Genomic DNA, 27,035 nt, shown 5'->3' on the forward strand with positions numbered 1-27,035 from the left:
CACCTGGGCTACAAGAAAAAGAAAAGACTACGATTCTGGACCCAACCACTAAACCGCGGAATAATGCACAGCATAGTGAATCCAGAAAGATCTTCAAGCTGCAAAACTACACCGACAGGTAAGAGACTATTCGTTTCTTTTTTTAGTGAAATAAGAGAGGTAGGTGTGTCCAAATGTTGGATGATGGACCCACAACAGTGAGCAGGGAGGGGGATGCTGGCTTCCTGGCCTGTGTGGACCGAACTCTTCACTGTCCTATTGTGTGTGTCTCAGCCAGTTCCTTCCACTGCTCGTGTGAGCTGTGACTGTCCTGTTAGGGAGAAATGAGGCTGCGGTAGGCAGATCCCGCAGAGCTGCTGTACGCTTTCATCTTCCGAGCGCCTTCCTTGCCAGGTCCTCTCTCGGGTCGTCCAGGGATTCTCGGGGGGGGGGTCACTAGGTTTTCTAACCAGTCTAGGCATCTCACACGCCCTTCGGTCCTGGCTTTGAAGACACATGGACCAGTCTGAACTTCTCTTGGGACAGATGAAGCTTTCATTTATAGAAAAGGCTGCTAGTCCACACCTCGCCACTAGATGGCAGGCAAGGCCCATCATGCACATGTGGAGAATCCTCAAACTTCAGGAGTTTTGTCACAGAGCCATGTGGGAGGTAGAAAGCCCGGCGAGGGAGAGGCCCTGGAGATGCCTGCACTGGCCAGTCCACTCAGGGGCCCCTGGCTGGGGCCATCCTGCAGTGCTAAGGAACCTGAAGATGCAGTGTGGTGAGTGAGGACAAACAACTGAGAGCAGGAGAGGGCTGTGAAGGAACCGTAGAACCCCTGGTAACTATCAGTCACTGGACCCCTGGTAACACTCAGTCACTGAACCCATGGTAACTATCAGTCACTGAACCCCTGGCAACTATCAGTCACTGAACCCCTGGTAACCATCAGTCACTGAACCACCCCTGGTAACTATCAGTCACCGAACCCATGGTAACTATCAGTCCCTTAACCACAGGTAACTGTCACTCACTGAACCCCTGGTAACTATCAGTCACTGAACCCCTGGTAACTATCAGTCACTGGACCCATGGTAACTAGCAGTCCCTTAACCACAGGTAACTGTCAGTCACTGAACCCCTGGTAACTATCAGTCACTGAACCCCTGGTAACTATCAGTCACTGGACCCCTGGTAACAATCAGTCACTGAACCCATGGTAACAATCAGTCACTGAACCCATGGTAACTATCAGTCACTGAACCCCTGGTAACCACCAGTCACTGAACCACCCCTGGTAACTATCAGTCACTGAACCCATGGTAACAATCAGTCACTGAACCCATGGTAACAATCAGTCACTGAACCCCTGGTAACCATCAGTCACTGAACCACCCCTGGTAACCATCAGTCACTAAACCACCCCTGGTAACTATCAGTCACTGAACCCATGGTAACTATCAGCCACTGATCCCCTGGTAACTATCAGCCACTGATCCCCTGGTAAATATCAGTCACTGGACCCATGGTAACAATCAGTCACTGAACCCATGGTAACTATCAGTCACTGAACCCATGGTAACAATCAGTCACTGAACCCATGGTAACTATCAGTCACTGAACCCCTGGTAACCATCAGTTACTGAACCACCCCTGGTAACTATCAGCCACTGATCCCCTGGTAACTATCAGCCACTGATCCCCTGGTAACTATCAGCCACTGATCCCCTGGTAACTATCAGTCACTGATCCCCTAGTAACTATCAGTCACTGATCCCCTGGTAACTATCAGCCACTGATCCCCTGGTAACTATCAGTCACTGATCCCCTAGTAACTATCAGTCACTGATACCCTGGTAACTATCAGCCACTGATCCCCTGGTAACTATCAGCCACTGATCCCCTGGTAACGCTCAGTCACTGAACCCCTGGTAACTATCAGTCACTGGACCCCTGGTAACTATCAGTCACTGAGCCCCTGGTAACTATCAGTCACTGGACCCCTGGTAACTATCAGTCACTGAACCCCTGGTAACTATCAGTCACTGGATCCCTGGTAACTCTCTGTCACTGAACCCCTGGTAACTGCCAGTCACTGGACCCCTGGTAACTGTAAGTCACTGAACCCCTGGTAACTGTCAGTCACTGGACCCCTGGTAACTGTCAGTCACTGAACCCCTGGTAACTATCAGTCACTGAACCCCTGGTAACTCTCAGTCACTGGACCCCTGGTAACTCTCAGTCACTGGACCCCTGGTAACTATCAGTCACTGAACCCCTGGTAACTCTCAGTCACTGAACCCCTGGTAACTCTCAGTCACTGGACCCCTGGTAACTATCAGTCACTGGACCCCTGGTAACTCTCAGTCACTGAACACCTGATAACTATCAGTCACTGAACCCCTGGTGACTATCAGCCACTGGACGCCTGGTAACTATAGTTCAAGTTCAGGGATTTGTATAGCGCACTGCTCACCCAGAGGGTCTCAAGGCGCTTGGGGAAGGGGGGGTTCAGTTTTTGTCGAATAGCCAGGTTTTGAGTTCTTTTCTGAAGGAGATGTGGTTCTGAGTAAGGCGGAGGTGAGTAGGGAGTGAGTTCCAGGTCTTGGCTGCAAGGAAGGAGAAGGACTTGCCACCCATGGTGGATTTTCGGATGCGTGGGACTACGGCGAGGGCTTGATAGGACGATCTAAGTTGGCGGGTGGGTGTGTAGAAGGACAGTCGGGTGTTGAGGCATTCGGGTCCTAATTTGTAGAGGGCCTTGTGTGCGTGGGTGTAATGTAATTCTCTTGTTGACGGGAAGCCAGTGGAGGTCTTTTAGGTGTCCGGTGATGTGATCTTGGCGGGGGATGTCCAGTATGAGTCTTGCTGATGCGTTTTGGATGCGTTGGAGTGTCTTCTGTAGTTTTGCTGTGATTCCGGCGTATAGTGTGTTACCATAATCCAGTCGGCTCGTGACCAGTGCGTGGGTGACAGTCTTTCTTGTTTCGAGGGGGCTCCAACGGAAGATCTTTTTGAGAATACGGAGTATGTTGAAGCAGGAGGATGAGACTGCGTTGACTTGTCTGGACATCGAGAGAGAGGAGTCTAGGATGAAGCCCAGATTGCGTGTGTGGTCAGTGGGTGTGGGTGCTGTGCCCAGAGGAAAGGCCACCATGAGTCGTCCCAGGCAGAGGGGGAAGATCCTAGGATGAGCACCTCCGTATTGTCCGAGTTGAGTTTTAGGCGGCTATGTTTCATCCATCACTGGACCCCTTGTAACTATCAGTCACTGAGCCCCTGGTAACTATCAGTCACTGGACCCCTGGTAACTATCAGTCAATGAACCCCTGGTAACTATCAGTCACTGAACCACCCATGGTAACTATCAGTCACTGATCCCCTGGTAACTATCAGCCACTGATCCCCTGGTAACTATCAGCCACTGATCCCCTGGTAACTATCAGCCACTGATCCCATGGTAACTATCAGCCACTGATCCCCTAGTAACTATCAGTCACTGATCCCCTGGTAACTATCAGTCACTGATCCCCTGGTAACTATCAGCCAGTGATCCCCTGGTGACTATCAGTCACTGATCCCCTAGTAACTATCAGTCACTGATCCCCATGTAACTATCAGCCACTGATCCCCATGTAACTATCAGCCACTGATCCCCTGGTAACGCTCAGTCACTGAACCCCTGGTAACTATCAGTCACTGGAGCCCTGGTAACTATCAGTCACTGAGCCCCTGGTAACTATCAGTCACTGGACCCTTGGTAACTATCAGTCACTGAACCCCTGTTAACTCTCAGTCACTGAACCCCTGGTAACTCTCAGTCACTGGACCCCTGGTAACTCTCAGTCACTGAACCCCTGGTAACTCTCAGTCACTGGACCCCTGGTAACTATCAGTCACTGAACCCCTGGTAACTATCAGCCACTGGACGCCTGGTAACTATCAGTCACTAAACCTCTGGTAACTATCAGTCACTGAACCCATGGTAACTCCTAGTCACTGAAACCCTGGTAACTATCAGTCACTGGACCCCTTCTAACTATCTGCCACTGAACCCCTGGTAACTATCAGTCACTGGACCCCTGGTAACTATCACTCACTGGACCCCTGGTAACTGTCAGTCACTGACCCCTGGTAACTATCAGTCACTGAACCCATGGTAACTGTCAGTTACTAAACCCATGGTAACTATCAGTCACTGGACCCCTGGTAACTATCAGTCACTGAACCCCGGGTCATTATCAGCCACTAGAGACCCAGCAACTCACAGCAGGCTGCAGCAGAGGGCTGTGAAGGAACCCTAGAACCCCTAGTAACTATCAGTCACTAAACCTCTGGTAACTACCAGTCACTAAACCTCTGGTAACTATTAATCAGTGAAACCCTGGTAACTATCAATCACTGAACCCCTGGTAACTATCAGTCACTAAACCTCTGGTAACTATCAGTCATTAAACCTCTGGTAACTATCAATCACTGAAACCCTGGTAACTATCAATCACTGAACCCCTGGTAACTATCAGTCACTAAACCTCTGGTAACTATCAGTCACTAAACCTCTGGTAACTATCAGTCACTGATCCCCTGGTAACTATCAGTCACTGAACCCCTGGTAACTATCAGTCACTGGACCCCTGCCAACTATCGGTCCCTGAACCCCTGGTAACTATCAGTCACTGGACCCCTGCCAACTATCGGTCCCTGAACCCCTGGTAACTATCAGTCACTTAACCCCTGTTAACTATCAGTCACTGATCCCCTGGTAACTATCAGTCACTGAACACCTGGTAACTATCAGTCACTGAACCACCCCTGGTAACTATCAGTCACCGAACTCCTGGTAACTATCAGCCACTGATCCCCTGGTAACTATCAGCCACTGATCCCCTGGTAACTATCAGCCACTGATCCCCTGGTAACGCTCAGTCACTGAACCCCTGGTAACGCTCAGTCACTGAACCCCTGGTAACTATCAGTCACTGGACCCCTGGTAACTATCAGTCACTGGACCCCTGGTAACTATCAGTCACTGGACCCCTGGTAACTATCAGTCACTGAGCCCCTGGTAACTATCAGTCACTGAACCCCTGGTAACTATCAGTCACTGAACCACCCCTGGTAACTATCAGTCACTGAACCCATGGTAACTATCAGCCACTGATTCCCTGGTAACTATCAGCCACTGATCCCCCTGGTAATTATCAGCCACTGATCCCCTAGTAACTATCAGTCACTGATCCCCTGGTAACTATCAGTCACTGATCCCCTGGTAACTATCAGTCACTGATCCCCTGGTAACCATCAGCCAGTGATCCCCTGGTAACTATCAGTCACTGATCCCCTAGTAACTATCAGTCACTGATCCCCATGTAACTCTCAGTCACTGAACCCCTGGTAACTATCAGTCACTGGACCCCTGGTAACTATCAGTCACTGAACCCCTGTTAACTCCGCAGTCACTGAACCCCTGTTAACTCCGCAGTCACTGGATCCCTGGTAACTCTCAGTCACTGAACCCCTGGTAACTGTCAGTCACTGGACCCCTGGTAACTATCAGTCACTGAGCCCCTGGTAACTATCAGTCACTGGACCCCTGGTAACTATCAGTCACTGAACCCCTGGTAACTCTCAGTCACTGGACCCCTGGTAACTATCGGTCACTGGACCCCTGGTAACTCTGTCACTGAACCCCTGATAACTATCAGTCACTGAACCTCTGGTAACTATCAGCCACTGGACGCCTGGTAACTATCAGTCACTAAACCTCTGGTAACTATCAGTCACTGAGCCCCTGGTAACTATCAGTCACTGGACCCCTGGTAACTATCAGTCACTGGACCCCTGGTAACTATCAGTCACTGAACCCCTGGTAACTCTCAGTCACTGGACCCCTGGTAACTATCGGTCACTGGACCCCTGGTAACTCTGTCACTGAACCCCTGATAACTATCAGTCACTGAACCTCTGGTAACTATCAGCCACTGGACGCCTGGTAACTATCAGTCACTAAACCTCTGGTAACTATCAGTCACTGAACCCCTGGTAACTATCAGTCACTAAACCTCTGGTAACTATCAGTCACTGAACCTCTGGTAACTATCAGTCACTGAAACCCTGGTAACTATCAGTCACTAAACCTCTGGTAACTATCAGTCACTAAACCTCTGGTAACTATCAGTCACTAAACCTCTGGTAACTATCAGTCACTGAAACCCTGGTAACTATCAGTCACTGAAACCCTGGTAACTATCAGTCACTAGAGACCCAGCAACTCACAGCAGGCTGCAGCAGAGGGCTGTGGAGGAACCCTAGAACCCCTGGTAACTATCAGTCATTCAATCAATCAATCAATCCTTTTGTATAGCGCACTACTCACCCGTGAGGGTCTCAAGGCGCTGGGGGAGGAGGGGGGGAGCAGCTACTGATCAAACAGCCAGGTCTTGAGTAGTCTCCTGAAGGTTAGGAGGTCTTGGGTCTGTCATAGGTGGGCAGGGAGGGTGTTCCATGTCTTGGCAGCGAGGTAGGAGAAGGATCTGCTGCTGGAGGAGGTCCTGTGGATGTGTGGGATGATGGCGAGGTCGGAGAATTGAAGCTAGCGGTTGGGAGTGCAGAAGTTGAGACGCTTGTTGAGGTATGCTGGTCCGGTGTTGGGGAGTGCTTTGTGTGCGTGGGTGAGGAGCTTGAAGGTGATCCTCTTGTTGACGTGGAGCCAGTGCAGATCCTTCAGGTGGGCAGTGATGTGGGTGTGGTGGGGGATGCCGGGAACGAGGTGTCCAGAGGCGTTCTGTATATACTGAAGTCTTTTCTGAAGTTTGGCCGTGGTTCCAGCCTGGAGGGCATTGCCGTAGTCCAGCCTGCTGCTGACGAGGGCCTGGGTGACCGTTTTTCTGGTACTGGTGGGGATCCATCTGTAGATTTTGCGGAGCATGCGGATGATATTGAAGCAGGAGGAGGAGACGTCGTTGACTTGTTGGGTCATTGAGAGTGATGAGTCCAGGATGAACCCCAGGTTGCATGCGTGGTCGGTGGGCGTCGGTGCAGCTCCAAGCACGGCCAGCCACCAGGAGTCGTCCCAGGCAGAGGGGGAGGAGCCGCGGATGATTACCTCCGTCTTGTCCGAGTTTAGTTTCAGGCGACTGTACTCCATCCAGTCGGCGACGGCCTTCAGTCCGTCGTGGAGGTTCCTTTTGGAGCTGGCAGGGTCCTTGGTGAGTGAGAGGATTAGCTAGGTGTCGTTGGCATGGGAGACGTTGCTGAGGTTGTGCGAGCTGACGATGTTGGCCAGTGGAGCCATGTAGACGTTGAAAAGGGAAGGGCTGAGGGGTGACCCTTGAATCACGCCGCAGATGATCTTGGTGGCTTCATAGCGGAATGGGGAGAGGCGGACCCTCTGGGTTCTGTCGGTGAGGAAGAAGGTGATCCAGCCCAGGGCCTTGTCGTTGATTCCTGCGTCGTGGAGGCGTGTGCGAAGGGTGTGGTGGCAGACAGTGTCGAAGTCGATGTGAGGTCCAGGAGAATGAAGGCCGCGGTTTCGCCATTGTCCAGCATGGTCTTGATGTCATCGGTGGCAGCGGTGAGGGCAGTTTCGGTGCTGTGCTTGCTGCGGAATCCTGATTGGGACTGGTCCAGGATGTTGTTTTCCTTGAGGAAGTGGGATAGTTGCTTGTTGACGATCTTTTCAATGACTTTTACCGGGAACGGAAGCAGGGAGATGGGACGGACGTTTTTGAGGTCCTTTGGGCACGATGTGGGTTTCTTGAGTAGTGTTTTGATCTTAGCGTGCTTCCAGCTCTCTGGGAATGTGGCGGTCTCGAAGGAGTTGTTGATGATCTTCCGGAGTTGGGGTGCGATGATGCGGATGGCTTTGTTGAAGATGTGGTGAGGGCAGGGGTCAGATGGTGAGCCTGACTGGATGGTGTTCATGGTCTTGATGGTATCGTCGTCGTTGATGTGGGTCCAGGAGGTCAGGAGGTTTGTAAGCCTGGGGGTTTGTGAATCGATGGTGTTAGCGGCTGTTGGTAGAGTCTGGGTGTTGAAGCTGTCATGGATGTCTGCGATCTTGCAGTAAAAGAAGGAGGCTAGTGAATCACACAGGTCTTGCGGCGGTGGGATGTCGTTGGCGCTGGAGCTGGGGTTGGAGAGTTCCTTCACGACGTTGAAGAGCTCTTTGCTGTTGTGTGCATTTTTGTTGATACGTTCCTGGAAGGAGGTCCTTTTGGTGACTCGAATGAGTTGGTTGTGCTTGCGGCTGGCATCCTTGAGGGCAGCGTGGTTGTCCGGTGTCTGCTCATGGCACCACTTCTTCTTGAGTTTTCGGCAATTCCATTTGGACTCCTGGAGATCGGTGGTGAACCAGCTGGTCTTTCTGTCAGTATGTCTGTTTGAGGGTTTATTGTTTGGGACAAGAGTGTTGGCGCAGTCGTCGATCCACTGCCTAAGGTTGCGGGTGGCTGTATTGGTATTGGCGGTGTCGGTAAGTAGGTCGCGGGCGAGGGTGGTGATAAGGTTGTCCTCGGTGATCCTCTTTCAGCTGCAGTGGGGGATTCGTTGTGGGTGGTGCTGCATGGTGGGTTTCTTGAAGGTGAAGTGAACGCAGTGGTGGTCGGTCCAGTGGAGTGCGGCGGTGTGGTTAAAGGTGATGTGTTTGCTGGTGGGGAGGATAGGGTCTAGCGTGTGTCCGGCGGTGTGGGTGGGGACTGTTACGAGCTGTTTGAGTCCAAGGTTTGCGATGTTGGCGAGCAGGGCTATGGAGTTGCTGTCGCCGGTTTTCTCGAGGTGAAAATTCAGGTCTCCGAGGAGGATGTAGTCCGTGGACGCAATGGCGTGTGTGCTGACGATGTCACTACAGACCCAGCAACTGACAGCAGGCTGCAGCAGAGGGCTGTGGAAGGAATCCTAGAACCCCTGGTAACTATCAGTCACTAGAGGCCCAGTAACTCACAGCAGGCTGCAGCAGAGGGCTGTGGAAGGAACCCTACAATGCCTGGTAACTATCAATCACTAGAGGCCCAGCAACTCGCAGCAGGCTGCCGCAGAGGGCTGTGGAAGGAACCCTACAATGCCTGGTAACTATCAGTCACTAGAGACCCAGCAACTCACAGAAGGCTGCAGCAGAGGTTGGTGGAAGGAACCCTAGTACCCGATCAGTAGGGCCACTGAATTATGCAGCAAGGGAGGGCCAAATTATGTGACAGGGTGGAGTAAATTATGCGGCAAGAAAAGACAAATTATGCAGCGTGATTAGGCACATTTTGTAATAGTATTACTTCATTATTTGGTACTTTTTAGGTCTCGCCTGGCGTTAGCAGCGCATGCGCTGCCCTCACCTTGCGAGGGCTTCTTGGAATCAATGCAATTTCAGAAGCTTGCTTTCTGCTCCGCCCGTGTTTTTCATTGGTGCGCGTCATTTTCCGTCAGCAATTATGCAAAACCTGGTGTTAAGATTGTCCAGGAGGCTTTTTAGTCCCTCCTTGTTACCACCCTGTCCACTTTTGTCCCCGCCCTCTGGGATTTCATCTTTTTCTTGCGGCAGGAGACATTGTCTCTTAATTAGCCCCTAAGCACGTTTTTCTTTTCTTACTGAGCTACTCTCACTTCAGGCATGAAGTGCTAATACAGTGTTTCTGGACTATGGCAGTGTAACGTTGGTATTAGTATATACATACACAATATTTATCTCCGTAGCCTAGTACAGTTTCCGCCTCCCTCGTTCATGATGGTGTTAGCATAATATAACAAAGGACATCTCTCGTTAGGATGCACGTGGGATCTCAGACTGTCTTCCCTATATACCCCCCACGATGCTTATATTATTTATCATATACCAACTGGCGGGTCTCGCTCGCTCCAAGAACTGCCACTTTTTTCCCATGCTGCCCTGTGTTTGTAGTCCATCTCTGAGTCACACTTCGTCATTCCACAACTCAGGACATCACCCCACGGACTGCACCTCTTCCTTGGCCCCAGACTGCAGTCTGTATACGCTATGTTAAATGAGAAAGGCATATCTTTGTATCTATCCAGCAGGGTCCTCAGGTTTGACAGTGTTTTCAAACTGATCTCCCTGTGTGTGATGAAGGCGTCCCTCTCAGCAGCCCTCACGCCACCCCTTATCTCGATTGAGTATTCTGGGAGCGTTTTAAGGCACGGCTGTGTACAGACTGACGACCCGTCCTGCAGCTGCCTGGCCCTGGGTAGCCTTGACTGTTCTTTCACCCCAGAGGCTGCACATTGCTCTAAGACCCTCTCCGCACGTTCCAGGTAGACAGATGCATGGGGCATGCACAGACTTCAAAGAGTGCAGCTGCAGCGTGATTCACTTCAGCGCAGCACTTCTCCTGCTGCGACAATATATTTGTGTATACATCATTTGAGCAGCAGGACACCCACCAGAGAGTTGTCTTGGTGCAACACGTGATTATGTTTTAGCTATTTCAGTGTCAGCCGGAATTAATTTATGGGGCACAGTGAGTTATTTATAGATAAATAAACTACGAGGGTGCTTTCTTCTACTTTCCACTCTACTGAAGAATTCATTCATGTGACCACATACCCGTGCAGTACAGCTTGTCTTTCAGACTTGGCAAACACAATTGGCTTGTGTTCCAGGGGTGTAGCTATCGACAGTACAGTAGGTGCAGTGGCACCGGAGACCTTTAGTCTAAGGGGTCCAACGCACCCCGCCTGTAGCTGTTTTTTTTGCAGCGTGAATCTTTCTGGATTCACGATGCTGTGCATTATTCCGCGGTCTTGTGGTTGGGTCCGGATTCGTAGTCTTCTGCTTTGTGATATTGTACCAGACACCACTGAGCAGACACAGGGTTCATTGACTGTGGTTATCCTCTGGAGGTGTACATTGACGTATTGTACACGCATAATTGTTACATTTTAACTTGTGAAAGATGGCCACTGACTGAAAAAAAGAATTGGAAGGTATTGCTAAACATTCCTGTATTTAACACATTTTAGAAAGCGATGATGCCAAGTTTTGTTTTCTCTGATAGGAGAAGAAACAAGCATTGATATAGCCAATAGGTCTCGCCTTTGGAACCTTATAAGTGTTTACCCATGCAAGAGTTAATGCTGTTGCACCTAGGTTATTGTGCTGCATAACTAAATACTTATTAGGTCCCAAAGGCGAGACGTATTGGCTATGCCAATGCTTGTTACACTTGTTAGCACTATCTGGACATAGTTTGTACCTCATCATTACCAGTATAACACCCAAATATGGCAATAAGCAACAGAAAGATGCCCAAATCAATCTTTGCAAAAGGCTTTCCACTGCGGGGTAGCACGCGCTGCTGCATTGTTAGTAGCATTTGAACCGTTTGAGCTAGGAACAAAATGTATTTTTTTGTTGTTAAAATCTGCAGATTATGGCGCAGATGATGGATTATTTGGCAAATGCGGAAATCTGTAATTATGCAAAAATCGCAGCTGTCGCACAATCGCTTAATTCCAGTGGCCCTGTCAGTGACTGGAGACCCACCAACAGCAGCAGTGCTGGGCCCAGAAGGCCCACAATCACAGCCAGTCTCTGCGAGCAGCCACACGAACCGTGTGATCCCCGTCCTATTTGCATCACATTTCAGCACATCACATGCCCTGCACTTTCAGAACTCAAACGCTTGTGTGTAAGCGGAAGTGGGCTGGGCCGCCACCTGCAGAGCTCACTGTCAAGGCAAGTTTTCAAACCTTGTGTAGATTTTTTTCTTTGAATCTTTCTAGCCTCTGCAGTGACAGGCGCTGGGAGTTATGTATAAGGACGTAAGATGCGTCAGTTTACACAGTTGACAAGTTAATGTGCTCTGAGAGCTGCGTAACGCGGCACCAGACGTCACCTCACGCTGACACTAAAGTGGGTATGAATTGTGTATACTGGGGTAAGGTGTGTCACCTCTCGCTAGTGATACGTTTACTGGTATTAAGGGATTCTGGGACCGCATCAGTTTCCACTTAAGCATCCTCTTTCCACATTTGCAACACAATCCGTCATCTGCTGCATAATTTATAGATTTTACCCTCAATTATTATATATTTTTTTTTTTAGCTCAAACGCATCAAAAGGTGCTAAAAAATAAAATGTGGTAACAGGTATTACTCCGCAGTGGATGGCTCTTCACAAACGTTACGTTACTTTTCATTTGCCTCTTTCTGTAATTAACCGCATGCGCGCTAGCGGTTTTCCCGCTGTGCGATGCGATTTTGAAAATCGCGCGTTACGTGACAAAGCCAGCTCGTCATGCGCGTAGCGTAGGTAACGCCCATGACGAGCTGGCTTTGTCATGCGCGTCGAAGGGGTTAAGTGTTAAACTTTTGCTAGTGAGGTGCAACCTTTGCTCAGGCAGGGTTATCCTGTGTAAAACAGATAAAATAATACGGTAATACTGTCACAAAATGTGCAACATAATTTGCATGACACATAATTTAGTCAAACCTGCGCATAATTGGTTCTTCGCTGTTGCATAATTTTAGTGGTCTCAGGGGATGCATTCTTAGACAAAATGTGCCACATAACTAGATACAGCAGCCTCCAGATGGCGCTGTGGCTCCACGAACTCCTCTCAGAGTTGGATTTAGCTTCAGTAGCCGCCAGATGGCGCTGTGGCTCCACGAACTCCTCTCAGAGTTGGATTTAGCTTCAGCAGCCGCCAGATGCCGCCAGGTGGCGCTGTGGCTCCATGAAGGCCTCTCAGTGGTGGGATTAGCTTTATTCAAGCACCTCAGAGTTGCACTTTCAGCCTCGGCGTCTTCCTGGGTTTTTAGGAAATGGCCATTTCCACTTACCTTGTATGTGGCTGCTGGGCCTTGGACGCCCTTCATGGACACGTGACATCAAAACGGGCTTCACTACAATTGGTTCTGTCTGGGAGAAGTTAAAGGCCAGCCCTGCTGCTGCCTTCCCTTCTGTTTTCCTTTGTTATTTGTATTTAATTGCATCGCCTCATTTCTTTTATATGAGTGATTATAAAACACACAGGGGCCGGTTCACAGAACTAATCTGAGACAAGATCCTGAATTTAGGACTTTTGGTAGTCACAGAAGGCATTTAGTAGTAGTAAAGTTAGGAGTTTGTTTTAAATTAGGATTTTGTCTTAAATTAGGCTTTCGTCTTAAATTAAATTTAAGTTAAACTCAAGTTTGTCTTAAATTTTGGTCTTAAGGCAAAATCCTAATTTAAGACAAAATCCTAACTTTTCTACCACTAAATGCCTTCTGTGAATACCAAAAGTAGTACAATTTAGGATTTTGTCTCAGATTAGTTCTGTGAATCGGCCCCATAGTCTTGCATTCAATACTTATATTGTTTCATTACCGTGGGCAAACATTTCTCCTTGTTACGCCTTCTCATGGGCTGTTGTGTGGGAAAACCCACCGCGACGCCCACGGGACGCCTCCTTGAGGCAGAGTAAGGCAAGTCCTACTGCACATCTGTGAGGCCATGCGCAGCCACGGAGGGCGGCTTTGCGTCGCCTCATAGATATGATTGAGAGGCCGGCATCAAATAAAGTGACGCTCCGGCGGTGTGGGCCTCAGATAAATGAGGGTCCCTGTCTGTTAGCGATAGAAGACGAGGGGTGAAGCCTCCATTGGTGCACTCGTGCTTGGCTCGTGCTAAGGCCCCCTAGTGGTACCTTCAAGGGGTGCACTGCACAGTCTGGGTATTTAACCCACAAGTATCCGCTCTGTGCTTCCGCTGCACCTTTCATTGCACGTCAGTGACGTATTGTAACTTGTGTGCGTTGTCCCTTTCTGGGGTTCACAACTCTTTCTGTTGTGGAATGTTTGACTCGACCCTGTGTCATTTCAGGGGTTGAACAAAATAGGGGAGACTCCCATACAGGCTGGCAAGGCGGTCTCTCACTTTCTGAAACAAGAATATTATTGTATCTCCTGCATGCTGCAAAGAAAACAAAACAACATTGTCAATACATTGTAGCAGTATTTTGGATTTATCCTGGGAAGTAACACCAATTGCCCAAGTTGTCAGTCAATCTTGCTATGTTGCATATTTTGTTTTCTGTAGCGCGGTTTGTCAATCTTCCGTTGCTGTTGATACTGATATGTTTGTTTTCAGATTTCAAGCAGATTGGTCCAATGAAATGTTGTGTTACTTCTGCTGATTACAAATTAACATGTATTCCTCTCTGTTTCAGGCAAGAAAGGCAAAGGCAAGGAGTAACGCCAGGAGCCTGTGACTACCCCACTCTCGCCCGCCGTCACCCCCGCAGGATGTGCAGCCCTCCTTTCCTGTTCCTGCACCCAGCCATACCACCCCACCTGTGCACCCCACCCCTCCTCAAACTTTCAGCACACTCCTAGACCCTTCCCTTGAACCCAGTCCCTCTTACAACAGTGATTCCCTTATACTGTCCCAGTGTGCTGCCCCCTCCGCAGCCCTCGTCGCCGCCTTGATGTAGCATGCTGAAGTGCCATTCTTGTGGAGGAAGGCATGAGCTATGAACCATCCACTCGCCAGCTCTGAATCCTGGTACTCTTGACAGGGTGGATGAGCTTCCTGACAATGGCATGTGCCCGCTTCTCCGCATTTATTGAGTGATGAGGCACTGTATGTATGAAGGCTGGGACCACTGCCCCCCCCATGCAGAGGGTCTGCGGAGTGTGCGTATGGCACTGACCTGCTCTCACAGTGCGTACGTGGTCTGTGTCGCTATGACGTACATGATCTGTGTCACTATGACATACATGGTCTGTGTCGCTATGACGTACATGGTCGGTGTCCCTATGACATATGTGGTCTGCCGCTATGCCGCTTCAGGTCTTGGTGGGCTTTGTCACTCTTGTATTAAATGTATAGACGTTCTTCATTCCCCAGAGCTGGGATTGCAGCACTGCGTTTACACACGGGTGTGACATCATCAGCATCACCAACTATTGCAGAGGTGTGATTGGTTACCCTACTCTGGGTGCAAGTAGATTCTGCCTCTGATTGGTTACACCTTTCCTTCTCATCTGCATTCCCATGACTTTAGTATCTCCACCCCATGCCCTCTCATCACAGTCCCCGGCCCTTCCATCACTCTCACTCCTCCATCATCACTTCCCGGCCCATCACTCCTTCTCATTGGCCATCACTCCCTTCTCCCCCTCGTCAGTCCCTCATATCTTCCATCGGTGCACCATGGCTAATTCATCCCTGCTGTTTTACTTTTCATGCTCTTCGTTGGATACTTTTTTCTATTTCATCAGATGTCCTGTCGCTCTCGTCACAGCACCCCCCTCCCCGGCATTCCCACCCCCTTCTTAATTCTGTGCCCTTCTTCTTCAACTCTCTCCTGTCCGCTTCTTTTCCTGCCCTCCATTCCTGATGATCCATCACTTCTTATTCTTTCTTTGACTTTACCGACTTCAGCTTAACTTCTTCTGTAACTCATTCTCTCCTGTCATTCTGTTTTCCTCGTCCACCATCTTTCCCACTCTCACTTCCACCACTCTCAAACTCTTACTCCTTCCCCTCTCCTTTCCGGCATGTTTCTAACCCTTGTAACTTCCCCCTGCTTCCCTCATTCAGCAGGGTGCTTTTCTCCTTTCTCCAAGTTTCTTGCACTTATTACTTCACCCTGCTTTGCTCCTTCAGCAAGGCACCTTTCACCAATTCAAACCATATACCCCCCTCTTGATTTGGTATCACTGCCTCTTTTCCCTCAAGTCTCTCACCATGATATCTTTCTGTCCTTTCTTACCTGTCACTTTCCCTGCTCCACTCTTTTCAAGACCAGCCCCTTTTTACCTTCACTTCCTGCCTCTTTCACATTTGTACATTCAGTGCACCCATTACCCCTTGTGTGATATTTCCTCTACTGACACCAAACTGAACTTTTTAAAATGTGTCTTTTCCAATAAAATTCTGTAAAAAAATACCCTTTCTATAGTGTCCGTGTGTTGGAATGTGTTTGTTGTAGTTCTCAGATCTTCTCAGTCGGCTGTTCGAACCCAGACATTGACTTAAGTTCTACTCACACACAATGACGTAAACACAGTTTTGCTTTATTGTTTCTTTCAGTGGTTTACACAATAATCATTTAAAAATACTAGGCATTCTGAGGAATGCATTGCCATGTGTCTTTGAGGCCTGGGGGGAGGTGCTTGTATTTTTCGGTGGGGGTTGCACTTTAGGCGACACCGGCGGTGGACGTGAGGGTCACAATGATCTGTCATAAATACGTTGGTTCCTGGACATATTATGTATGTATATGTGTATATTGTTAGAGGTAAATAACTTTATTTCAGAATAGCTAGTTAGAGGACACCTCCTGCTAAACAGAGAAACTGAATGCAATGTAAAAAGTTCCCAAACCTGTTTCACAGGAAGGCTATGGGTGGTTATATAGAAAACGTTTGGCCTTTTTGTCAGGTGGGAGAATTGCCTCTGTCCCTCATGTCTGCAGGGAAACATCCTTTACTACCCAACTTTTACAATGAAACACCATTACGACGCAACGTTTACAACGCAGTTATTACAACGCATTGCGCTGGAGGGCGCTCTCGGATAGGGAATAGTTTAATTACTATCCAACACCTTCCCTACTATCCACGGGGACTGGAGTTGGAATAGTAAATTAAACTATTCACTATCCAGCGCCCCCCAACGCAATGCGTTGTAACAACCTGCGTCGTAAAAGTTGCGTCGTAATGGCATGAGTTGTAAAAGCATGCGTTGTAACGACATACATCCTGTCTGCAGGCTGTCACTACACCTAGGCCCTTAGTTAAGGGGATTCGATGTAGGGCAGAACAGCAAATAACCTTACTGTGCTGCCCCACGCCAAAGTTAAAGGGCAAAAATGCACCATATTTATGCAATATGGTGAGTTCCTATTCTTTCTCCCTCCACTGGCGCCATTTTGGCTGCTTAGTGCCAATGCAGGCCCTTTGCACAATGGTGCACGGGTTCTTGTGATGACGGCAGAATTGTTTCTGTGCAGGAAGACCCCCCCTTCTTGCACCAAAACAATCCTAAGAGGCGCTTTCCTCCTTCTAGGTGAGCTGAAAAACGTAGCACACATGAAAAGAGGAAAAAACGAGGAGAAATACAGATATTTTTCGGCCCTTCTCCCGGTTTATATGATCTTGTAATTCTGTGGAAGCGTAAAAATCCATGAGTGTTGCTTGGGAACACCCACCGCAACGCCCATGTAACAGCTCCTAGGCTCTGAGGAAGTCAACGCAGTGATTTGTCCTGCCTTGCCTTACTCCATATCTTTGAGGCCGCGCAAAGACACGCAGGTTGACTTTTCGTCACCTCGTAGATATGATTTTGTAATCTGCACCACCGGAGAGCCACAAAAAGTGACATTCCAGCGGCGAAGGGTCTCTCAAATAAGCCCCGTGGTTCACAAGTGAAGAACACGGCAAGGGGTGTGCTTGAACACATTTGGGGGTGTTTGCGAGATGCGAACAGGGCTCAGAACCGCTATTCTCAACTGGTCACACCATGATCGGCCAAGTGTGCAAAAGCAAAGTCCAATTAACTCTATAGAAAGGTAGCAGCCAGCAAGGATGTACGTTGTTACAACGCATGCTTTTACCACGCATGCTTTTACAACGCAGGATTTTCAACACAAGTCGTTACAACGAATTGCGTTGGGGGGTGCTGGATAGTCAATAGTTTAATTTACTATTCCAACTCCAGTCCCCGTGGATAGTAGGGAAGGTGTTGGATAGTAAATTAAACTATTACCTATCCCAGAGCGCCCCCCAGCGCAATTCGCTGTAATGACTTGCGTTGAAAAACCTGCGTTGTACAGGCACTGCGTGGTGAAAGTTGCGTCGTAAAGGATGTTTCCCATCCAGCAAAGACACAGAAGTCAACACCTCGCCAAGTGCTGTGAAAGCGAAAATGACCATGGTAAAGATAAACTAAACCCAATAACTTTGGAACCAACATCTGGAGACGCTGGTCACGCGGTGGGGCGTTGTCTGCCTATGGCCACCATTAGCAGAGGTGACGTTGACTCCAAAATAAAAATCTTCATTTGTTCATCGTTTTTTCAGATTCAACCAGTAAATGTCAGAATAATGCACAACATATGAAGGTAGAAAGTTTCAAAACTATTGTGACCGGTAATTAAGTTAATTTTTATTGTCTGTCAATATGTGTGTTTATGTAGCATATACAGATGTTTTAGAGGACAGAGCCCTTCAGAATGGCAAAGTCCTGGTTCCCTATTCCAGGCGTCTGGTGTAGTTTCTTAGCTCGAGACAACATTAGCTAAAAAAAAGGGAATATGGCAGAGGGTTAGGGACCCTCGCACAAGCTGAGCTGCACTTAATAATCATTTTACCGGCCATGAGGAAACATGCCCACTAAATGGATTATACTCCGCGTATTGCTGAAAGGAGGGACTACCTATACCCCCACACCTACTCACCCACTCTTGGGGTCATGTGTGTACAGAGAAGCCCCATGCACCGCTGGTGTGTCACTTTTAATATGGGAGAAAGTTAATTTCCGAGTCGTGCTTCAAGCAGGCGTACGGTTTTGACGCAGCATGGATGTAAAAGTGAGTCAGTGAAATTTTGTAGATTTTACTGCGTCACTTTTACGAGGCTTCTTCAGGACGGAACGCCCCCCCTGCATACATTATAGCTGACGCAGGTATAATGTAGCGCAGGTCTTTATAACCTGACGCATCTCACTAGATGCGTCACGTTGCAAATCTGTCGCATAGTGGCGCATGGTTTACGACGCCACTGCGTCACAGAAGTGATGCAACGGTATTGTAAAGATGACGCAAGGGGCTTGTAAATCTACCCCATAGTTTTCTAAATTTATGAGGGAAAAATTCCAGAATGCAGGATGTGGTGGGCTAAGAAGCTCGGACTGGCTTGGCTAAAGGTGTAAAACATACCTGAGCCACTCCCTAATTTATTGTTCCAGGTAATTAACTTGTGTTTTTCACTTCACGAGCCTTGGTCGTGGAGTTGCCCCGAAGCCGGTATATATCCGCCTTCGGTGTGCGTACGTCTCTGGGTGGTTCCGTAACAGTGTGATGGCGGAACAGCTATCTGCTGTCACTAGCAGGGCTTTCCTGTAGCACACCGTGTTCTGCTATTTGTTCTGCACACAGAGGGAAGCCAGCAGGGGGCGGTATGATATATATCTAGCTACACTGAACGCTGCATGCTGAGGGCTGCTATAGTAAACATGACAAGGGAAGCAAGGAAACCTATACAGAGCTGTGGGTTCAAGGAGCAGGTGGTACTGCACAGGGTGCCTTAAGAGGCCTGGGGTGGGTGATAACCACAGCTCACCACTAGGCCAGCCTCGGGACGCAGCGGAGCACATGGCTCGACCAGGGCCTTGCGACACGGCTAGGTTGTGGTGCTCAGTCACAGCATAATGCCTGTGCTGGGAGAGGACGCCCCAGGGTGGTAGGACACCAGCACAGCACAAGTTCTGTGATGGGGCATCAGCACAAGGCCTGGTGCACTGTGTGTGTATGCACGTGTGCATGGTCAAACGTACTCTCCAAGGCCTGAAGCTGCACTACAACACAAGGCCTGGTGTGTGAGGCCAGCAGCACAGCACAGCACAAGGCCTGGTGTGTGAGGCCAGCTGCACAGCACCAGGCCTGGTGTGTGAGGCCAGCTGCACAGCACAAGGCCTGGTGTGTTAGGCCAGCTGCACAGCACCAGGCCTGGTGTGTGAGGCCAGCAGCACAGCACAAGGCCTGGTGTGCGAGGCCAGCTGCACAGCACAAGGCCTGGCGTGTGAGGCCAGCTGCACAGCACAAGGCCTGGTGTGTGAGGCCAGCAGCACAGCTCAAGGCCTGGTGTGTGAGGCCAGCGGCACAGCACAAGGCCTGGTGTGTGAGGCCAGCAGCACAGCACAAGGCCTGGTGTGTGAGGCCAGCTGCACAGCACAAGGCCTGGTGTGTGAGGCCAGCAGCACAACACAAGTCCTGGTGTGTGAGGCCAGCTGCACAGCACAAGGCCTGCCTGGGTCCCCTCTCCATCCCACCTCTAGGAGCTCAGCCTGGCATGAACTCTGGAGCAGAGGGCTTCACTCATCCTTCACTGGGACCCATTAGAAGTGGGTCTGGCTGAAATATCCATCTCTTCACACTTGCTGGTAACCCCTCTTACTCAAGGGCAGCCTCAGAGCTCTTGTTGACCTATGGTGACAGGTACACACTGGAGACTCCATTGTCTTGTTGAAATATAACTTCACAAAGCAAGGACTGACATAACCTCAGACATTCAGCCCCCTGAGAGGAGTTCCTTTCTCATTTCACATTGCCAGCACTATCCCCTCAGAGGCTGGTCAGGCAGGCAGAGGTCCTGGATGCCAGGCTGCAGTCAGCGTCCCTCGCTCGTCGTTTGGCACTTTCGTTGAAGCACTGGGGCACCTGTGCCAAGGAAGGCACTGTCCTGCCGCGCGGTGGCATGAGTGGAAATGTTCATCGATGCCCAGGAGTCGTGAGGTGAAGGGCCTGGCAGCATTTGAACAGTATTTAGAATGTGGCATTGGTCACTTCTTCCAAAGGGTGCTTGTGAAATGTCTGCAGATCTTCTGAGAAGATGATGGGTGAACCATTTGACACCTTCTTGTGACAGTCCTTGGAGGCCAGGCCAAGGCCATCTGTTGCATGCAAGACCACAGGGTGGTCAGGAGGAGTGGGGTTCAGAACACAAGACCACAGGGTGGTCAGGAGGACAGAGGGTGGGGTGCAGAACACAAGGCCTGGTCACTTGATCTGTTCCTGGCTCATGTCCTTATTGTTTGATCCCAAACTTTGAAAGCTGGGGGCGAAGGGAAGACTAAGACACCTCCAGAGAAGGCCTTTAAGGGTTCCAGGCCCAGGAGCATATTGGGTAACTTTGGGTGGGCCACTTCCAGGGGGGGGAAGCACATGCGTGTATGGGTGAGAGTCCTTCCACCAGACCTGTAGCCACCTTCTTTCAATGAGCAAGTCATGGAGCTGTTACTACCCAGGAGGAGGTCTCGCCGAACTGCGCGTTCCCAAACTCTACTGCGCAGAAGTCTTTAATGCCCGGCAATAAAGGGTTAATCCTCACTAGTCTCTTCCCATGAACTCCAGAACTCATTGACAAAGCATCTGCAGGGACATGGAGAACGCAAGAGGTCGCCCCACTACCCTCCATCTCACTGTCCTCGCCCTTTAAGCCGAACTGTAGACTTGGTAGTCACAAAGGGGCGCAGGGCTTCGCGATGTGGCCGTCCTTGGCTTATCTGGCTGTGCGAACGTTCCTGTAGTGGCACATGAGCAGATGTTTGAAGGTCTTCTTGAAGGTGGCGTTGCAGAGGGCATAGCAGGCCGGGTTGACGGTGCTGTTGACGTAGCAGAGCCAGTAGCCGAGCGACCACACCGTTTCGGGCACGCAGGTCTGGCAGAAGGTGTTGATCAGGACCATGACGTTGTATGGTGTCCAGGTGATGATGAAGGCCAGCAGGATGGCGAAGATGGTCCGGGTCACCTTCTTCTCCCTGGCGGCTATCTGGCGCTTCTTCCGCACCTGGTTGCGGGCAATGCTGGCAAACTTGCGGGCCACGTTGCCTGGGCCGGTGTTTGGAAGTGCGTTGGTTCCTGTGGCATCCGCTGGCACGATCTCGATGGCGGTGACGCACTCGCTGCCTGATTGCTTAGTAACTATCTTAATCTTGGACCACTTGGATGCCGGATTCAAGCGCGGGTGCGTCGGGCTCTGCTTGGGTGGTGGCGGCTGGCTGTCCTCCAGGGCCTTCTCCTTGGTGTTGTGTGTGATGCTGACCGTGCTGGACTCGTTGGAGGTCTCCTTCTCCTCGGTCTGTCCCGCAGCCTCCTCCTCGGCCAAGGGCTTCTCCTCCACGTTGCCGTTCCCTACCTCCTCTGGGACATCCGCGGCCCTCTTCGGAGAGTTGTGGTTTTTCTTTTTGCCCAAAGAGGTCTTGAGGAAAGAGAACGGCTTGGACTTCTTTGAAGATTTCATCTCCGGGTGGTTCCTTCTGACTCGGCTCTTGCTGGCCAGAGAGATGTGAATGTACAACACAGTCATGATGACCACCGGCAGGTAAAAGGCGGCGATGGCAGTGCCAAACGTCACGGCCGGGTTGGAGAGAAACTGGATGTAGCAAGTGCCTTCAGGCACTGTCCTCTTGCCCACAATGAACTGCCAGAAGAGGATGGCGGGGGCCCAGAGCACGAAGGACAGGATCCAGGCTGCGGCTATCATCAGACCCGCCATCTTGGTTGTCCGTCTTGCTGGGTAGGTCAGTGGCTTGGTGACACAAAAGTAGCGGTCAAAGCTTATGATAAGAAGGTTCATGACAGATGCGTTGCTGACCACGTAGTCCAGGGCCAGCCAGAGGTCGCAGACCACGGGTCCCAGCGGCCAGTACCCCTTGATGATATAGACCGAGTAGAGGTTCATTGAAAAGACCCCGATGATGAGGTCCGCGCAGGCCAAGCTGAACAGGAAGTAGTTGTTGACGGTCTGGAGCTGCCTGTTGACCTTGATGGACAGCATGACCAGGATGTTGCCCACCACCGTGACCAGGCTGAGGGAGCCCGTGATGGTGGCGATGAAGACGAGCTCCAGAGTCTTGTACTGGTCCGAAGGCTCCTGGACGGACACCTCGGTCGCATTCTTGACACCGGTGATGTTGTCTTCAGTCTGGTTCTCCATCTTCACCTGCCAGTGCTGGGCCGAGATGTTCTGCAGCGGATCTGAGGAGAAAGACAGAGAGGGTCAGTATCTGAGCCAATAAAAACATCAGTTTTATCTACGTCACATTCTGGAACAGTTAGTGATTGGTTGCCTGTGTAACCTTCAGTCGCACCAGGCACATTCTGTATTTTTATGCAATCTGCATGGGTCACATTCTGTAGCTGCAAAATTCTGCATTGGTTGCAAGTGTGCAGTTGGCATAGGTCAAAGTTTGCGTGGCACAACCAGTATTTAACACACCCTTCATTGGTCACAATCTGCACAGGTCACATTCTATTTGACTGCAATGTGCATCTTGTATAGTTGGCATAGGTCACATTATGCATTGGTCACAGTTTGCCTTTGTCACATTCTGTATCAGACACAATCGGGGGTTCCGGGTCTTCCCCTGTCCTGGCGGCGCCACAAGCTTTTATTCTCCATTTCAGCTAATTCCCTGTTAGGTTACCTGCCTGAGCACCAATTGCCTGTTACCCAAAACTCTGTGCGGGATCCATTATCACATTCTGCATCTGTCGCTTTCTACACAGATCACATTCTAGATCTGTCACATTCTACACAGGTCACATTCTGGATCTGTCACATTCTACCAAGGTCGCATTCTGGATATGTCGCATTCTACACAGGTTCCATTCTGGATGTCACATTCTAGATAGGTCGCTTCTGGATCTGTCACATTCTACACAGGTCACATTCTGGATCTGTCGCATTCTACACAGGTCACATTCTGGATCTGTCGCATTCTACACAGGTCGCTTCTGGATCTGTCACATTCTACACAGGTCACATTCTGGATCTGTCGAATTCTACACAGGTCTCATTCTGGATCTGTCACATTCTACACAGGTCGCTTCTGGATCTGTCACATTCTACACAGGTCGCTTCAGGATCTGTCACATTCTACACAGGTCACATTCTGGATCTGTCGCATTCTACACAGGTCACATTCTGGATCTGTCACATTCTACACAGGTCACATCTGGATCTGTCACATTCTGGATCTGTCGCATTCTACACAGGTCACATTCTGCATCTGTCGCATTCTACACAGGTCACATTCTGCATCTGTCGCATTCTACACAGGTCGCATTCTGCATCTGTCGCATTCTACACAGGTCACATTCTGGATCTGTTGCATTCTACACAGGTCCCATTCTGCATCTGTCGCATACTACACAGGTCGCATTATGCATCTGTCGCATTCTACACAGGTCACATTCTAGATCTGTCGTATTCTACACAGTTCACATTCTGAATCTGTCACATTCTACACAGGTCACATTCTGCATCTGTCGCATTCTACACAGGTCACATTCTGCATCTGTCGCATTCTACACGTCAAATTCTACATCTGTCGCATTCTACATAGGTCACGTTCTGGATTTGTCGCATTCCACACAGGTCACATTCTGCATCTGTTACATTCTACACAGGTCACATTCTGGATCTGTTGCATTCTACACAGGTCACATTCTGCATCTGTCGCATTCTACACAGGTCACATTCTGCATCTGTCGCATTCTACACAAGTCACATTCTGGTTCTGTCGCATTCTGCACAGGTCACATTCCGGTTCTGTCACATTCTACACAGGTCACATTGTGCATCTGCCACATTCTACACAGGTCACATTCTAGTTCTGTCGCATTCTGCACATGTCACATTCTGGATCTGTCGCATTTTACACAGGTCACATTCTGGTTCTATCGCATTCTACACAGGTCACATTCTGGTTCTGTCGCATTCTACACGGGTCACATTCTGGTTCTGTCGCATTCTACACGGGTTACATTCTGGTTCTATCACATTCTACACAGGTCGCATTCTGCATCTGTCACATTCTACACAGGTCACATTCTGGTTGTCGCATTCTACACGGGTCACATTTTGGTTCTGTCGCATTCTACACAGGTCACATTCTGGTTCTGTCGCATTCTGCACAGGTCACATTTTGGTTCTGTCTCAATCTACACAGGTCACATTCTGGTTCACTTGCAGTCCGCATCTTTTGCAGCTTATGTGCGCCAATGACACACATTTCTTGAAATAGTCCACAACAAATAAAAAATAAAGAAACTAGACGGCGCAGTGAAGGTCTGGTGGCTTTGACTGCGCGTGCGCTGCACAAGGCCAGCCCTTTCAGTATGCACCTGGAACACCGAATATTAAATATGATACCTTAATATCATTGTCAAAATATTAATAACCAAAGTATGGACGAATAAGTTTAGATTTACTGCAGTTGACTCCATATATGCAACAGGATCCCGCTGTGAAGAACTCGCAACCTTCTTTCACACCAAAATCCAAAAGATTCTTCTGGGCCTTCCACCCATTCCCACTTCTGGACCACAATTGCAAGTCGAAACACCCTCCCAAGTGAATCTCCCGAGCTCTTTTCCTTTACCCCGCTCACTGAGGAACTGTTACCCCTCTCCTCAGTGCAATAAAAAGTGGCTCGCCGCTCGATCCTGCACCAATTAACATCTTGAAATCCATTTTTCCCATTATCACTGCACCAATCATTAATTTGGTCAATTCTTCGATTAAAGCAGGTATAGTCCCACGGGACTGGAAACTGGCCATGGTCAAACCACTGATAAAAAAAAACTAACCTTGACCCTGGAGACTTGTCTAACTATCGCCCCATTTCCCTTCTCCCAGGTATGAGTAAATTGTCGGAAAGGTTTATAAACCGCCAACTGTCTTCATTTCTGGAAACTTTCAATCTACTCCATCCATCTCAAACAGGCTTCCGCCCCGGGCAAGGGACGGAGACGGCTCTCATATAGGTGGTTGAGGAGTCTAGGAGGATTCTGGACGCAGGTGGTAATGTGGCCATTATCCTCCTGGACCTCAGTGCCGCCTTTGATACGGTGAATCACCGTATCCTTTTAGCCCGCCTAAATAAACTTGGAGTCTCGGGAAAGGCCCTCGCATGGCTGGAATCTTTCCTTCAGGAAAGGTATTTCAAGGTGTTTGAAGGGGATTGCCGTTCCTCCCCTGTACCTTTACAGTGTGGGGTCCCACAGAGCTCATCCCTTAGCCCCACACTTTTTAATGTATATATGTCTCCCTTAGCTGAGAAAGTGGCTCCCTATGGGATCGGATTGGTCAGCTATGCCGACGACACGCAGCTCGTGGTCTCTCTAAATCAAGCAGAGCTGTCCCCCACGAACCTGAGTGTCTGTCTGGAGGAAGTAGCCAAGCGGATGTGTCAGTCCCATCTCAAACTCAACGGTGAGAAGACCGAACTTATGTTACTAGGCAGGCAGGCATCATTCAATGCCCCCACACTATGGCCACCTTGTATGCAGGGCCGGACTGGGACCCTAAATCGACCCTGGCAAAGTGCTCAGCCGGCCCCCCCTCTACCCTGGGGATGCGACCGCATTCTTTGCCAGCGCCGGTTTTCGGCCGATTTTGTTACAGGGCCGTTTTTGCAGCTATGCTGCAAAAAACGGCCCTGTAACAAAAACGGCCCCCACCCATGCGGCCGACTGGGGGATTGCCTGGTGCCTGCAATGGCCAGTCCGGGCCTGCTTGTATGGGCCCTGGTCCTACCACAAAAAGCGAGATCAAGAGCCTGGGACTCTGGTTAGACGAGGATCTCTCGTTTAAAGTACACGTCAGGAAAAGAGCAGCCACTTGTTTTGGCCTGCTCAAATCTATACGCAAAATCCTTCCCCGGTTGCCTGACAAAGCAAAAAGAATTTTAGTTCAGGCCCTGATCTTATCCAGGCTTGACTATGGAAATGCGATCTACCTGGGAGCCCCGACCTCGGTGATCTGCAAGCTCCAGGTGGTCCAGAACTCAGCGGCGAGACTGCTGACGAGCACCAACCATCGCTCCTCAGCCAAACCAGCGCTAAAATCTCTCCACTGGCTACCGATAAAAGAACGGATACATTTCAAGGCCCTCTGTATTGCCCATAAAAATCTTCAAGGCAAAGGTCCTCCAATTTTTGCCAACCTTATCAGACCCTATAAAACACCCAGAAACTTGCAGTGCAATGACCTCAATCTGGCAGAAGTTCCCAGAATTAGTAAGTCTCGCTCCGGAGGTCGCCTCTTTTCTTACAATGCATCAAAACTGTGGAACTCTCTGCCTCTCTACCTTCGTCAGGAACCCAACCTCCTTACTTTCCGCAAGAAACTAAAAACATGGCTTTTCCCGTAAACTATATAATTAAGATTACTCAAGAGCAATCTAAGACTTTCTGCCTTCCTGTGGTTCCAAGCGCTGGGATGCTCCCAGGTAGCCATGCGCTATAGAAGAACAATTTTCATTTCATTTCATATATATATACTTTCACAATGAATATGTCTTCAAGGTACACAGATGTGGTGTTAAAAAT

At 49.6% G+C, this 27,035-nt stretch overlaps 2 protein-coding genes across 2 annotated transcripts in view; one reads left to right on the forward strand and one right to left on the reverse strand.

Moving 5' to 3' along the window:
- Positions 1 to 15,866, forward strand: part of MDK (midkine) — a 122,985-nt gene extending 107,119 nt beyond the window's left edge. The window contains exon 6 of the mRNA XM_078684408.1: positions 14,142 to 15,866. Within this exon, the coding sequence (XP_078540534.1) occupies positions 14,142 to 14,167 (26 nt within the window). The 3' untranslated portion in view covers positions 14,168 to 15,866. The remainder of the gene's footprint in view (positions 1 to 14,141) is intronic.
- Positions 15,867 to 19,646: 3,780 nt separating this feature from the next.
- CHRM4 (cholinergic receptor muscarinic 4) overlaps positions 19,647 to 27,035 on the reverse strand; it is a 409,132-nt gene continuing 401,743 nt past the window's right edge. Inside the window, exon 2 of the mRNA XM_078684698.1 lies at positions 19,647 to 22,676. Coding sequence (XP_078540824.1) covers positions 21,199 to 22,676 — 1,478 coding nt within the window. The 3' untranslated portion in view covers positions 19,647 to 21,198. The remainder of the gene's footprint in view (positions 22,677 to 27,035) is intronic.

Source organism: Lissotriton helveticus, chromosome 3_2 (genome assembly GCF_964261635.1).
Source record: "Lissotriton helveticus chromosome 3_2, aLisHel1.1, whole genome shotgun sequence".
Taxonomy (NCBI): domain Eukaryota; kingdom Metazoa; phylum Chordata; class Amphibia; order Caudata; family Salamandridae; genus Lissotriton; species Lissotriton helveticus.